Below are 15651 nucleotides of genomic sequence, written 5' to 3'. Positions count from 1 at the left end.
TGGAAAGGTGATTGACTTTTGATTGACTGGAAAGTATTGCTCCTCCAGTTCCTCTTCTTCATCCACCCTTCTTGCCCACAGCTGCTCTGACCACGAGCCCTTTCTCTCATGCCACGGTCTTAAGAGGTTGATATGAAAGACTTGGGACTTCTTTCTGCGATCCGGTAAAGAGATCTCATAGTTAGTAGCACTTAGTTTCCGTAACACTTCATATGGCCCCTGCCACTTGGCCAGCAATGAACTGTCAGATGTGGGAAGCAGTAGCACCTTCTGACCTGGACTTAAGGTTCTCTTTCTGCTTGACTGATCGTACCATTGTTTTTGATGTTGTTGTGCCTTAGCCATGTTAACTCTTACCAACTCTGCCATTGAGTCCATCTTCTCCCTCATCTTAATGACATATGACAAGATGTTGGTCTGCTCGCTTGCATTGTCTCCTTCCCATGCCTCCTTTAAGACATCCAAAGGTCCACGAACCTGACGTCCGTAGAGCAGCTCAAAGGGAGAATAGCCTGTAGACGATTGTGGAACTTCTCGATAGGCAAACATCAAGTACGGCAACCACTGGTCCCAGTCTGCACCTGTATCAGACACAAACTTGCGCAACATTGATTTCAATGTCTGATTGAACCTTTCTACCATACCGTCAGTCTGAGGATGATAAGGAGTGGTCTTAATAGGATGTATATGCAACATTGAATACACTTGCTTAATTTGTCTGGACGTAAAATTGGTTCCCTGATCTGCAATTATCTCTTTGGGTAAGCCTACCCGTGAAAAGAGCTGAACAAGGGCATTGACAATTTGTCTCGTCTTTGTGTTTTTAAGAGGAAAAACCTCTGGATATCTAGTAGCATAATCTGCAACAACCAGAATATACCGATTTCCTGTTCTACTCTTTTCTAAAGGACCCACTATATCCATAGCAATGCGAGAAAACGGGATGTCAATTATAGGGAGACTCACAAGAGGTGCTCTATCGCCCTTTCTAGCTGGACTCACCAGCTGACACTCTGGACAAGACTTACAAAAATCCATTACGTCCATATACAGTCCGGGCCAATAAAATCCTCTAGCAATTCTGGCCAGCGTTTTCTGCTGGCCCAAATGCCCTGCCCACGGTACACAATGACCCAACTGCAATATCCTCAGTCTCATGGATTCAGGGACCACTAACCTCTCTCCCTCAGCACTTACCAGGTACAGCCTATCCTCTTTAATCACAAAACGATCTTTCTGCAGCAAAGCTGACTCAGTGTTTCCCTTGCAAACCTTCTCAAACAAGAGTTTCAGGGTTTTATCTTGCCTTTGAAGTTCCACTATATCATGAGGAATGCATTCAATATCATCTGCATTAGGTTCAGGCAATTTTTCGACCATTTCTGTACCCTCAACTTTGTTCTGCCGCCTCTCACGTCTAGATTTCCTAGTTTTAGGACCCCCACCAAAAGGTAACTCTTGTAGCAGCTGTTTACAGGTCTTATCATGCTTAGCCTGGGCTCTTGTTACCATCATGACTTCAGCTATCTCCCTGTCATTCTGCAAAAGATCTACAAGCACAGGCACATCTCTACCTAAAATAACTGGATAGGGCGCCTGGTCCATTACACCAACTAACAGACAATAAGCCTGACCGTTTATTTCAATGACAACCTCAGCTTTGGGGTATTCTTTTTCATCACCATGAATACAGCAAACTCTCAATTTGTCCTGCATCAATGCGTTACCCTCCTCCAAACATTCAGTCCTTACTAACGTTTGGCTAGAACCAGAGTCCACTAAAGCTTTAAAGGATTTAGCCCCGATCTTTACCTCAATTACCGTGTCTGTGTTCGACTCCACCTCCTTTAACCCTAGAGAGGACCTCGGCACATAACAAAGGCGGGTATTCGTAACCTTCTGTAAAGGGCAATCTGCTTTCTTATGCCCTGGCTGGCCACATCCATGACAAATAATCACCGCTTTACCCTTATACTGATTAACTGCCCCCTGCTGTTTACCACTGTTAGTACCAGAACTGAACTGTGATGATACCCCGGTATTAGAACCAATATGACTCAGACCACTACCCCAACCATCCCCAGACTCACCGGTTGAGCTGTTGTTATAGGATCGCCATCGTCTTGGTTGATACAAAGATCGTCTTGCAGCCATAAAGGCCTCCGCCATCTCTGCTGCTAGTTTAGATGAGGTAGGGTTATTCTGTCTCACCCATGTTCTTGTCTCTGGAACTGTTCTAGCACAATCTGGTCACCGATCTCCTCCTTTGTTCGACTCTTAGGATTCATCCATTTCTCATATAAGTCTCTTAGTCTTACTTGCAACTCTCTTGGAGTCTCATCTTCCTGAGCATTGTATGCTCTGAAACGCTGCCTATACATTTCCACATTTATTTCAAACTTGTCAAGAATAGCCTGTTTGACCAAGCCATAGTTTAGTGAATCATCTGGCTCCATAGCCACATAAGCTGCCCTCGCTTTACCAGATAAGAGAGGTAACAAATGCAACACCCAGTCTTGCCTTGGCCATCTGCATGCTTGAGCAATACATTCAAAAGTTGTTAGATAGTGTTCTATGTCCTCATCATGGGCCCAAGGAAGCATTTTCGGAGTCTGGAAACATGGCACTGAAGGTCCTTGTCCCTCAGTTAGATTCTCATCTCCTGAAGCACAGTCATCGTCCTGTAAGGGTTGTCGACTTGAATGAATGGTTGAAGGCCGACGCACCGCCGTATCTGCTGGTACTGCCATCCCTGCCAGTGACTGTCGCTGTTGGTCTTGATGAACTTCAGACTGCAGCTGTGAAAACTGATGATGTAGCACCTGCCATTTATGCTCTTGGCGCTGCGCCTCTTTCCAAGCGCTCTTCTCTCTGATGTTGCTTACGTAAAAACTTTTGCATCATATCCATAAGTTGGTCAGCTGTACAACTTCACTTTGGTCTGGAACCGTGCATGTTGACACGGACTCATCTGGAACATTAGACTCGTCCCTTGCCTTTGCTGCATCTTGCTTCTTTGGTGGCATTTTTGCTTAATAACAATGTCTCTTGCCACCCAACTTGACAAAGGGTTTGTTGCACCACTCAACCTGCAGCCTCCACATGCACTAGCCTCCTATTGGCCTGGAAGTACCGCTGCCACCATGTGTCACGTAGAGAAATGCCGAAAGGCCTGGGAGAAGGTAGGAAGGCTCAGCACAAGGGAGTGGTTTTCAAAATACCAGACGTGATTTATTTTAGAAGCTGCATCTTCAAGAAGCAGTCCACAAGGTGCACAAAAATAAACAAAGAAACAAAAGAAACAAAAAAAAACACTTAATGCAACAAACACTGGTGTTACAAAAACCAAAAATAAAATGCTGTGAGCAGCAAAAACTGGCACTAAACAATGCCTAGTGGCACATCCACATTGGTAACAGCATGTCTCACCTCAGACAAGTTCAAATGTTTGCACAGAATTCACAGGATGCAACCTCCCTTACTCTGCTCAGACCTTTGTTTAAATACACAAGTTTCCCGCCCAAACACTGGTGGATCAAACCATATGCACGGGGGGAACCTTTCTCCAAATCACACAACAGACTTTCACAGCAAAACATTTGTAGCTACATAATTAATATACATTCTCATAAACTCATTTTTTCCTAAAGTAACCATAATACAAACATACATAACATGCATAACAAACACTCAAACATTAACACTTCATAGCACTCATGTCTCCCTCCATTTTGTAAAATGGTACGTTCCGGATATGCGCACTACCAGAACCCACCTCTAAACACTGGATTAGACAGACAAGATCTAATATGTGCTGTAAAATGCAAACTTACACAATAAATAATTTAACAAACAAGGACTCTTGTATCCTTCACCACATTAACACATGGAACACATGATCTTGGAACTGTCCATCAACATACCCATTGTCAACACACAAAATACAACAAACTTTAGGCTGGCACCCTAGTGATGATGTAATTAACCTAGCCCATCATCACAAGGTTAATAAAAAAACAATGGGAAACAAAATGCTTTCCATTCGTTCTCTTTCTAATGCAATGTTCAGGTTTGACTGTATTATAAAGTAAAACTGGCACTTCAAATTAGGGATGTCCCGATCCGATCACGTGGTTTCAGACTCGATCGGAATCGGACGTTACCTCCCGATCAGGACTCGGATATATATGTATATATATATATTCTCATTATTTTTTAACACATCTATAGTTATGCGGTGGCACAGAGTTACGCCGGTTTCACACTGCACGCTGTGTATGGTGAGCAGGAGCAGGACACGCGCGTTTTGCTTTCACACTGGCAGCGTTTGTCACGCGCGGCTGAACCACGGGTTGTGTACAGACAGAGTACTCTATAATGGATAAGTTGGCATTGCTTTATTTCGTTTTCAAATACATTTAAGAGAAAAGACTTGTCAATAAGACTTGTCATAATTTAATTTAGATAACTTTTGGTTCATCTTTGTTTTTATTGTTCTGGCAACAAGTTTGTTTTTGGACAGTTGTTTTCTTTTTAAATTGCTGTTGGTCATTTGATCTACTGTTTAAAACACAATAGATATATCATTAATGCACTTTTTGGATAAAACTGCGGTGTATTTTGGCCATGATCAATGCATTCTCACTTTAATTCAGCGTAAGCGGCGCAGCAAAAATAGACTCGTCGCCGAAACGATCGCGGCACTTCTGCTTCTGCTCTTCTCCTGCTACGCGCTGCCGCGCCGCCTCTGCGTGCGGTGTGAATGCTCTAATCTGTTAACATGGGCGCCGAAAAAAATACACGCTGCACGCTCTGCTAACGCGTGCAGTGTGAAACCGGCAAGTGCATTTCCTTAAAGCACATTACTGGCTTTGCAAACACTGTGGCACTTTTATTTTTTTATTTATTTACATGCCTGCTGGGTATTTTAAGTTGAGGTGCTATTTGTTTATATATTCGACTTTTGTTATATTTACTGTTGCACTAAGTCCAAAAGTGAAGAATTTATGTAAATGTATTACTTGATTGTTCAAGCTACCTCACAGAAGTGCTCTGTTTGTTAACAGTTGTTGAATGTTAAAATAAGGTGAATTAAATAAAAAATAAGGAACATCCTGGATCTGTTTTTCGCTCTTCTTTATTCTTTTTTTATGTATTATAGAAGTATCGGATCGGGACTCGGTATCGGTAGATACTCAAAATCAAATGACTCGGACTCGGACTCGAGGGCAAAAAAACCTGATCGGGACATCCCTACTTCAAATTACCATTTAAACCAACCAACCAAACAAAAAACTTGACAAAAATAGTCTTTGAGAATCTCTTATTATATATTAAAATCCACAACCTGAAAAAAATAGGCAAATATGTGCAAAAACAACTAGAATTCACAAGCCTTACTACAGAGAGCTGTAAATCCATCTAGTGGTTAAAATATGATATTGCACGATAATTATGCTCACTACATCCACCAGATGGCACCAATCTGACTTCAAAAATTGTTTTCTATAGGCCTAGTCTCTACTTTAACCTGAAATACAGAATTAATTAAAACATTTCTCCCCCGACTCTCCCAACAAAAATTTAGATTACTAAGAATTTAGATTTATCGGCCAATATATCGGTTATCGGCTTTCAAATGAAAAGAATTAGCGGTATCGGCCAAAATGTTCATATCGGTGCATCCCTAATTTTCAGTGACGTCTCCGTCCATACTACTATGTGCTAACGTTACCGCCATCAAGACACAATGATTTGGTGTGAATGAATGCCGCCGAATCTGTCGGGTCGTCTTGTGGAAAGTCCCGATATTTCTGTTAAAAATGTAAGGAGTAAAAGTAAAAAGTCGGCACAAAAATAAATAGTAAAGTAAAAATATCTGAAAAATCTACTTGAGTAACGAAGTATTTGTACTTCCCATCTCTGACACTTTGACATGGTGATATACATTTAACAGCCTTTACTTTAAACACACGCTCTCCCCCGACTCTCCCAACAAAAATCCCGCCCCCTCTCAGAAAATACATAAAACTGACATTACTAAGCTATATGCGTTTAAAAGTAGCCTATTAAAATGGTACAATGGCATTGCTCAGTTCAACGTGTTGGGAAATCGGGCATTTTGTCCTGCGTCAGCATTTATTCAAAAGTTAATAACGCTCAACATTCAAAAGGTAAATAAGGATTTCCCACTTCTCCAACACGTCGCTCGCGAGCTGCCAGTAGCTCGTGGCCTGATTGGAGGTAGCTCGCCAAGGGCCGTTCACATATCGCGTCTTTTGCGCGCTCAAGTTCGTTATTTCAAATAACTGAAGCGACGCGCTCATTTTGTCCAGGCGCAGCGAGTCAACATGACCCAAACTACGGGTGTTTTTTTCTTCTCCGTAAATAAATCTAGTAGCAGAGCTACAGCAAGCGTTTTTCAATGGTGGAAATCCATTAGCTCTTAAAACTTCTTTGTCGTTGTGGAGAGCGCAGTGCGTGGTTGCATATGTAGCACCGAAAGGGTGGGTTTCGTTATTTTGGACTCAATTATAATTACAACACCGACTACGCCACCCTGGGAATTTCACCCAGGGAAATAATGGTCCAATAAGGACACACAGGTTCGTTTCCACAAGGATAGAGCAGAGACGTGAATATAGAAAAAAAATAATAATTCTTTATTATAACTAGAATAAAATCTAAACAAACAATTCAGTACACAAGGGGTTAATATGGCTTCAAAATCAAAAATAAAAGGAAAATAACAAAATCGATCAAAGATAACATGTCAGATGGCAAGGAGAAATAACAAACCTACCCAATTCCACTTCACTACAAGCACTTCAAACGTACACTAATGTACTCACTTCACCACAAGCACACGTGCATTCAAGTGACAGGAAATTCAGAAGAATCAAATCACTCAGTGAACAAGGGTACCCATTAACTTGGATCTTGGAGTGGTCAGCAGTCAGCACTCCTTCTCAGCCAGTCCAACAAGGTTAACGAAATCAACGTCAAATTATCACAAATCAATAAACAAGGAAAAAAATTAAAATACAATCAACTTATCATAAATCAAATCAATAAACAAGGGAAAAAGAAAACACAAAGTTGATCAACAAAATACAAAAGCAAAAAAAGTGACAGATGCAAATCACATTACACCTGGTCCATTAACAATATATACACACACACACACACACACACACACACACACACGATGCACTCAAGAGATCACGCAAACTCACAACCAGTAATACTTCGCACGCGAACACACTCGCACACACTTCCAACAATAACCAAACGCACTCAACCAATTCACATCAACTTATGAATTAATTCACACAACAATCTAATTATACCATACAAACCCCACAAGCACACAACACAGTCTTCCAGTTGAAACAGTGCGGAGGTGGCCAAACGGCCACACGGATTAATACTCGGGTCTCACAATCTCCCAGCGTCAAGTTCACTTGATGTGGGCTGGTCAAACAGGCGCAAATGAGGCGAGGCAAGACGGAACGTCGCGGCAACGCGCAACAACAGTAGTACTCAAAACAACGAAGGCGAAGACCAAACAGGAAGGGGAAGCCAGGTCACAGTCCCAATCAGCTCGCTGTAATCATGCCGACATTACCAGCTCTTGGCCTCTTCAACTGATTATTAGCAAATCAGCCCTCCCAACGTCAAACCACGATGGATAAACACAGCCCGGGATACATACCAAATGATATGCGGCTCAGCTCAAGGATCCCCATACGGGAACAGCTCGAAAAGACGGTGTCAAAGTTTGCAGCAGTCTACACAATTCCCAACCACGCAGAAACCTTCCTTATACACACTCACGCACCTATAGCACACCTGGATCTAATTAGGTGATTACCATTCGGTTAGTACTCAGGTTGTTACTAAAATTAATTAGGCAGCTATGCCTGCTACACAACGACAATCGGACCGAATTAAGATAAGCTAATGTGCATTGTAAATGTCAGTAATTTATCTTTTTGACTCATTCTTTTTATAAAAATTATTTAAAGGCTGAAATATGCGAGGTTTATCTTTTTATAAAAACTCTTTTCTTATTATTTCTTAAAAAAAAAAACTTTTTATAAAAATTTGACCCGACCGTCCGCGACCCGAATATCATTAAAAATATTTTTGGATGACTCGTAACCGCGGGTGACCGCAGACACCCGCTCATTTTGGATCAACCCACGCATCACTGGTGTCCATGGAGCAAGAGTTGAGTGTGTTGCAGGCTTCCCCCGTGATGCTGTCAGGCCGAGACTTGCTGCGGGCGCTTGGTTGGCCAGAAACTACAGACACAATCAAACTGTGTGCGTGTGCGTGTGTGTGTGTGTAACAAGCGTCTTTCTGAGGAGAGCTACGAGAATTTCTGTCTTCTCTGTCCATCTTTATTGTCAGTGTCCTGAAGGGACGTAGATGTGTGATCTACGCAACCGGTTTTTATGACATTTGTGTGAGAAAATGATTATCATATACAGTATATATGCATTTATAGTGAATGTATGGAAAATACAGATTGTGTTGAATGATCTGGTAGGACTTTCACTGTCCGCTGTAAAATCCTCCAGTTTCCCCCTGATATGTAGTGAGAGCCGGCATGGGCCGCTGACAGATGACACACACACACACACACACACACACACTATAACGAATACCCGCTCTTTATAGCGTTCTTCCTATAAGATTATTTTACAAAGTAAATACCAAAATCATCCAGGAAATTATGGAGTTCTGCTGGACCCTTAGAATCGTCCCAATCCTCCCCTGCTAACACACACACACACACACACACACACACACACACACACACACACACGCACACACACACACGCACACAGACACAGACACACACACACACACGTTGGGTTTACATGTTTTATGGGGACTTTCCATAGAAATAATAATTTTTAATACTCTACAAACTCTATAATCAATCCTCTAATCCTAACTGATGAATTTTCACAATGTGAACTAATGAGTATTTGTATATATTTCATATTGACAGGATTATGTTATTTTTTAAGTGTCATGTTTATCTCTGGATATAGGCTTAATGTGTGTCATTGTTCTCTACAGGTTGTGGAGGTGTGGTGTGACAGATGAAGGTTGTGCTGCTCTGTCTTCAGCTCTGAGATCAAACCCCTCACACCTGAGAAATCTGGATCTGTCATATAATAAACTAGGAGACTCAGGAGTGAAGCTGTTAAAGAATCTGAGGGATGATCCACATTATAAACTGAAGACACTAGAGTAAGAACAGTTTTTAACGATTTTCATCATCTTTTTATTTAAAGTTCAAATGGCTGATTTACTCACTAGAAATATAAGTAAATTGTACCAGGTTCAAAATTGTAACACCGTGTGTGTGTGTGTGTGTGTGTGTGTGTGTGTGCCGTGCACAGACATTTTACGAGTACACAGTACACAGTATATGAACGAGTGAGAGTTAACAGATGAAATAAGTAAAAATTTGGCATTTATTAATACAGTGATGAAGCCTAAATAAAGCTATAATCTGCATTGGCATAGCAATACCAGTGTTTCTCACAGGATTTTTAGTAAAACTGTGGTGGGTGGACCTCGGTCCTTAGGGGGGTTCGGGGGCATGCCTCCCCGTAAGAAAATTTTGTGCATTTTAATGTTAAATTCATCAATCTGGTGCACTTTGAGAGTTCAAGATTAAAAGCTCCATATTCAGTGTCCAAATTAAACAAAGAAAAATTCAAACCTCTTTTAGTTACAGTGTCTATTTACATTACACCTACTACATAATAATAGTTATAATATTAATCCAATGACAGTAATAGCCATATTTTGTAAAACAAATGCACTAAAACAATAAAGGAAACTTTCATAATTAGTTTTGTACCAATTTCTATACTTGAAAGAGATAAGCACATGATCTTTTATTTTGACGGAAACTGCATCAAGCTTTTATTTTGGCGGAAAACATGGTTTACAAACGCCTCTCATTAGATTTCTAGTGAATTGCGGTAATCGTCAACTATGCAGATGTGGAAATTAACTGGGTTATGGGTTCCTACACTCATGACATAGCCTAAGTGTTTTGAAAGTAGTTCTGCTTACCGCAGGCTCTACACTTTCTCATCTCTCTCCTGATCCTCCTCACTATCATCATCTGCCACAGGAGCTGATGAAGGGCAGGAAACATACACTACCGTTCAAAAGTTTGGGGTCAGTAAGATTTTTAATGTTTTTAAAATAAGTATCTTCTGCTCACCAAGGCTGTATTTATTTGATTAAAAATGCAAACAAAAACAGTAAAATTCTGAAATTTTTGGGGGAAAGAAATAAAATAAATCAATACTTTTATTCATCAAGGATGATTTAAACTGATCAAAAGTTACAGTAAAGACATTTATAATGTTAGAAAATATTCTATTTTAAATAAATGCTGTTCTTTTGAACTTTCTATTCGTCAAAGAATTTTGAAAAAAAAATTGTACACGACTGTTTTCAACATTGATCATAATAATGAATGTTTCTTGATCACCAAATCATCATATTAGAGTGATTTCTGAAGGATCATGTGACACTGAAGACTGGAGTAATGATGCTGAACATTCAGCTTTGATCACAGGAATAAATTACACTTTACTGTATATTAAAATAGAAAACAGTCATTTTAAATTGTCATAATATTTCACAATATTACTGTTTGTTTTTTTATCAAATAAATGCAGCCTTGGTGAGCAGAAGAGACTTATTTTAAAAACATTAAAACATCTTACTGACCCCAAACTTTTGAACGGTAGTGTATATTTTGACACATTTTACAGTGTCTGCTTTAAGGGCCTGTTTCTATTTTTTCACGCTGTTTTTCTGCACATTCCTTGCGTTTCTTCTCCATCTTGCTGACTATTTTGACAGATACACACTGACACTGCTACACGCTCGCTCACTCGTTTAAAGTTGTGATTGGCCCAGCCCAGTGTCAATCAAGAAAAGAACCAATGGGCCGCTGATCTACGTGTTTCATGGGCTGGTCTGTCAGAAGAAATAGAAAAAAAACCTAACGCTGACTTTTTCTGACCAGTGCATTACACCGGCACAAACCCAGCACCGCCAATTAAGCAAAACAAAACAAAACGAATGGGCCGCCGATGTACACATTTTATGGGCCGTTAAAAAGAAAAAGAAAAAATAATAATAATAAAAATAATGTATGAGTATGAGATGTATCGGCCCAAAAAGCACGTCGGCCCACCGTGAAAGTGCGCGGTATGCCCGATGGCCAGTCCAGCCCTGGTTGTACAAGTTGTTAGCACTAGTAGAAAGAGCCAGAAGCCAGAAGACCAAGAGCAAAACATCATTTTCAGCTTTTCCCCTTTAACTGTCTCTATAGGCATCTCTACACAGCGAGTTAAGGCTGCTCTAAAGCGGCTCTGTGTCTGCTCAAAGTTCTGTGGAAAGACACAATGCCGCATGAAAGCAGACTTAAAATATGCCGGTCTGACCCGCCTCAGCCCCGAGTGTCAAAGATGACTCTGATATTGTTTTGTTCAGTGTAAATGAACGCGATCTTGTGCCGCTCTAAACTACGTCATTGTAGCACACTTGAAGGAATAAACAAGCGTGTGATTTTGGTTGGGTTCTTTTATTCAGCCAGCGTCATTCGCAACAGCTCCGTACCACACAGTACAACATAACTCAATACTCCTCGTCTCGTTAAACCTCGCGTGAACTAACTTTCCTTTTCTCTTCTAGGTTTTCTCCGGGGGTTTTCCTCTGGCTTACTGCCACCAACTGGACACCCATCACATAGCTGTATACTACAAATTGACATGCATGTACTGAATAATTAAATAACCATTATTAATAAAATAACTGAAATGACAAAAACTATTACATGGGGTCTAGCTTTTAACTCACAATTTCTTATAACAATTATACTATTCTATCAATGTATTCTAGATTTCCCCACATTCTCCCCTACAAAACAGAATGTAGTCCCGACATTCTCAGAATAAATTACTGGTTATCTACCCGTAGATAATTTCTTTGATAGGAGTCAGTGATACAACAGTTTTAGTACTCGTGCTATACTGTCACACGACACACAACATGTATCTCCTTTTCCATGCAGTGTGTTTGTAGCAGACATCATTGTGCACCATGATCTTCTACCACCATCGCTGTTTATCATCAGGAATCTGTACTTTCACTGAAGGAATCTAACCTTGCACCATTGAAACAATTTACTTTATGTTTTCTTCTGGAATATTACGGTAACTATTTTCTCTTTAAAACAAAAATATGAACTCAATCTTATTCTGGTCTTAATTTAACTTCTTAACATTTTAACTAGAACTAATTACTGTGATTTAATTCAGCAGTTTACCCATCTACGATACTAGGCTGACCTAGAGTATGGTAAGTAAACATTTTTTTTTGTTTTCTGTTTCTCAAAGGATATACTCTTTTGCAGGCAAGTTGTGAAGGAGTCTCCCCGTCACTCTCTTCAGGATCATCAGTTTCTACAGCATCTTCTCTGGATGATGACACATCATCTTCTCCCCGTCCTGCTCCTTGTTCATGTTCAATCTCTGGTTCTGCATCGTTCAGCATCACTGTGTCTTCTGAATGAGGTTCTGGAGGTTCTCTGACGCTCTGATTCTCCTTTTTGACTGGCACTCCAACCAGGCATTTCCAATCATCCTCACCATCTGAACTGTCACAGAATGTTTGATTTTGCTGTGTCGATGTTTTTTCAGTCTTGGCTTTTTTCTTGTTTTCTTTTTCAGGTCTTCCAGGTAAACATTCTCTCTCTGCAGGTAAGTAGTCACACGGTAACAATAGGTTCCTGTGTAGTATTCTTGTTTTCCCTTTGCCTTGTTCAGGTCGAACTTCATATACCGGACTATCCTGGTACTTCCTCTCGGTGACAACATAAACTTGTTCTTCCCAAAATGATCGAAGCTTCCCAGGTCCACCTTTTTCCTTGAAGTTCCGAACAAGTACTCTGTTCCCAGGGATCAGTTCAGCACCGTGTATTTTCTTATCGTACAAAGCTTTACCTCTTTCCTTTTCTTTGTGTGACACTCTTGAGGCTAACTTGTAAGCTTCTGTCATTCTCTTTCTCCATTCCTCAGCATAGTCATGGTAAGATGAGCTTTGGTTCTTTGCTGGTACACCGAACATGATATCAATGGGCAGTCTGGGAGTACGGCCGAACATGAGATAATAGGGAGCAAACCCTGTTGCCTCACTTTTCGTACAGTTGTATGCATTCACAACTTTTGCAAGTGACGTCTTCCAGTCGGCTTTGGCGGTTTCTGGTAAGGTCCTCAGCATTGCTAGCACAGTTCGATTAAACCGCTCAACTTGACCGTTGCCCTGCGGGTGATACGGTGTTGTGTGGGAGCCTTGCACGCCACTGTACTCTTGCAGCTTTGAAAACAGCTTGTTATCAAACTCCCTGCCTTGGTCGTGATGCAGTTTTGTCGGGAACCCAAACTTCAAAACAAAGTCCCCGAACACCTTCTCAGCCGCTGTCTTGGCGCTCTTGTTTCTGCATGCATACGCCTGTGCGAATCGTGTAAAGTGGTCCATCACAACTAAAATGTATTCATAACCTCCCTTACTCTTCTCTAGGTGCAGAAAATCAATAGAGACCAGCTCAAATGGGTAAGTGGTGGTGATGTTTACCAGAGGAGCTCGGGTCAGTTTGTTTGGACGCTTGCTTCGCAACTACAAACACGTGTGACATAGTGTTCCACTTCCTTTTGCATGTGGGGCCAATAAAACCGATCTCTGATTAAGTTCAGCACCCTTTCTGCTCCCAGGTGGCCCATGTCTTGATGCAACTCCTCATAAACGAGCTCATGGTATGTCCTAGGCAATACCAACTGATGACGAGTTGCTGTTTTCCGAAACAAGAGACCATGCTCATCCAGGTATAACTTTGCTCTTTCCCTCATCAGTCCCCGAACCACTCTACCCTGACTTCTGTTCACAGACCGCGATTTCATTTTTAGGTATGTAACAGCTTCTCTGATTTCAGGGTCTTCCTCTTGGGCTTTTCTCAGTACCTCCTTGGGGATCTCTGCAACTGAAGTGAACAGCTCCTCCTCCTGTTCTCCCGACAAAGCAGTTTCAATTGTAAGTGGACACAACCACGGCCCTCTGTCCTGACTCTGTACTACCGCTGACTGAGATAAGCTGACCATGACTTCAGGGTGCACTTCTTCTGAACAGGTTTTCATGTACTGTTCCATATGCAGCGGCATACGCGACAAGCCATCCGCGTCCCCATTTGACTTTCCTGGGCGGTATTTGATGGTAAATCTAAAGTCAGCAAGTTCCGCTACCCATCTGTACGTTGTGGCATTTAACTTGGCTGTTGACATCACATATGTGAGAGGGTTATTGTCCGTGTACACAATGAATGATGGTGCATGATAGACATAGTCTCTGAACCGCTCACATATAGCCCACTTCATGGCCAAGAACTCCAACTTTCCTGAGTGAAGATGGTAGTTTTTCTCAGGAGGGGTTAGGGTTCTTGATCCGTACGCTATTACCACTAACTTGCCTCTTTGCCTTTGATAAAGCACCGCACCAAGGCCTTCCTGTGAAGCGTCGCAATGGAGTACAAAAGGTTCCTCCAAATCTGGATATCCCAGCACCGGTGGGTTAGATAGATAATCGATTAACTCACAGAGGGCCTTTTGATGTTCATCTGTCCACGTGACTGGATGTGATGACGCAAGCTGTCCTTGGCCATGTTTCCCTTTTCCTTTCCGCTTCATCTGTACTTTCCCTGTTGGTGTCTTTTTTTCGGCGAGCAGCAGATAAAGAGGTGCGGCCTTGCGGGAAAAGTTTTCAATGTATGACCTGTAGTACGAGAGAAATCCTAACAACTTTCTCACCTCACCAACTGTCTTAGGGGTCCTTTCTTTCAGTGCTTGGACAGGAGCAACGTCAGCCGGGTCCATCGTGTATCCATCTTTTGTCACCAGCCTCCCTAGGAATCGTACCTGATTTCGGAACACTTCACATTTTCGAGGCGTTAGTTTGACGCCATGATTTTGATAACACTGCAGCACTTTTCTAATGTCCTGAAGATGATCATCAAATGTTTTAGAATGAACTAAGTTATCATCCAAATATGGTTGACATACCTCATCACGCAATTCTCTCAGGCACTCCTCCATGCTCCTTTGGAATTCAGCAGGTGCATTTGACAATCCGAAAGGGACCCTCACCCATTCATATAGTCCCCACGGTGTAATGAACGCAGTGAGAGGTCGGCTGGATTCCTCTACAAAACCCTGGTGATAGGCTTTGCCTTGATCAAGGACTGAAAACCAGGTGTTGCCTGCCAAGCTGTCGAGCATGTCCTGTATGCGGGGAATAGGGTGTCTATCTGGAATGGATTTCTTGTTTAACTCCCGATAGTCACAGCAGAGGCGGAGAGTTCCATCTTTCTTACGCACACAGACTACTGGTGAAGAATATGGTGACTTAGATTTAGTAATCCACCCCTTATTTAACAGATCCTCCAGGTATTCTTTAACCTCTCTGCGAAGTGGCTTCGGGACGGACATGTATGTGTGCTTCACAAATGTGGTATCATGTAGGCGGATTTTTAGCTGGAGTGATGGAATACAT

General features: G+C 41.6%; 1 protein-coding gene across 5 annotated transcripts in view; it reads left to right on the top strand.

The window, feature by feature from the left end:
- LOC311302533 (NLR family CARD domain-containing protein 3-like) overlaps nucleotides 1–15651 on the top strand; it is a 101351-nt gene that overhangs the window by 70863 nt on the left and 14837 nt on the right. For 3 of the 5 annotated variants that reach the window (XM_084428497.1, XM_084428496.1, XM_084428495.1), the window contains one exon: nucleotides 9094–9267. The exons of the other annotated variants lie outside the window; for them this stretch is intronic. In XM_084428497.1, the coding sequence (XP_084284623.1) occupies nucleotides 9094–9267 (174 nt within the window). The remainder of the gene's footprint in view (nucleotides 1–9093; nucleotides 9268–15651) is intronic. 5 annotated transcript variants of the gene reach the window in all.

This window comes from Rutilus rutilus (genome assembly GCF_951802725.1).
Source record: "Rutilus rutilus genome assembly, chromosome: 13".
Classification (NCBI taxonomy): Eukaryota; Metazoa; Chordata; class Actinopteri; order Cypriniformes; family Leuciscidae; genus Rutilus; species Rutilus rutilus.
This window is presented reverse-complemented; position numbering and strand designations above follow the sequence as displayed.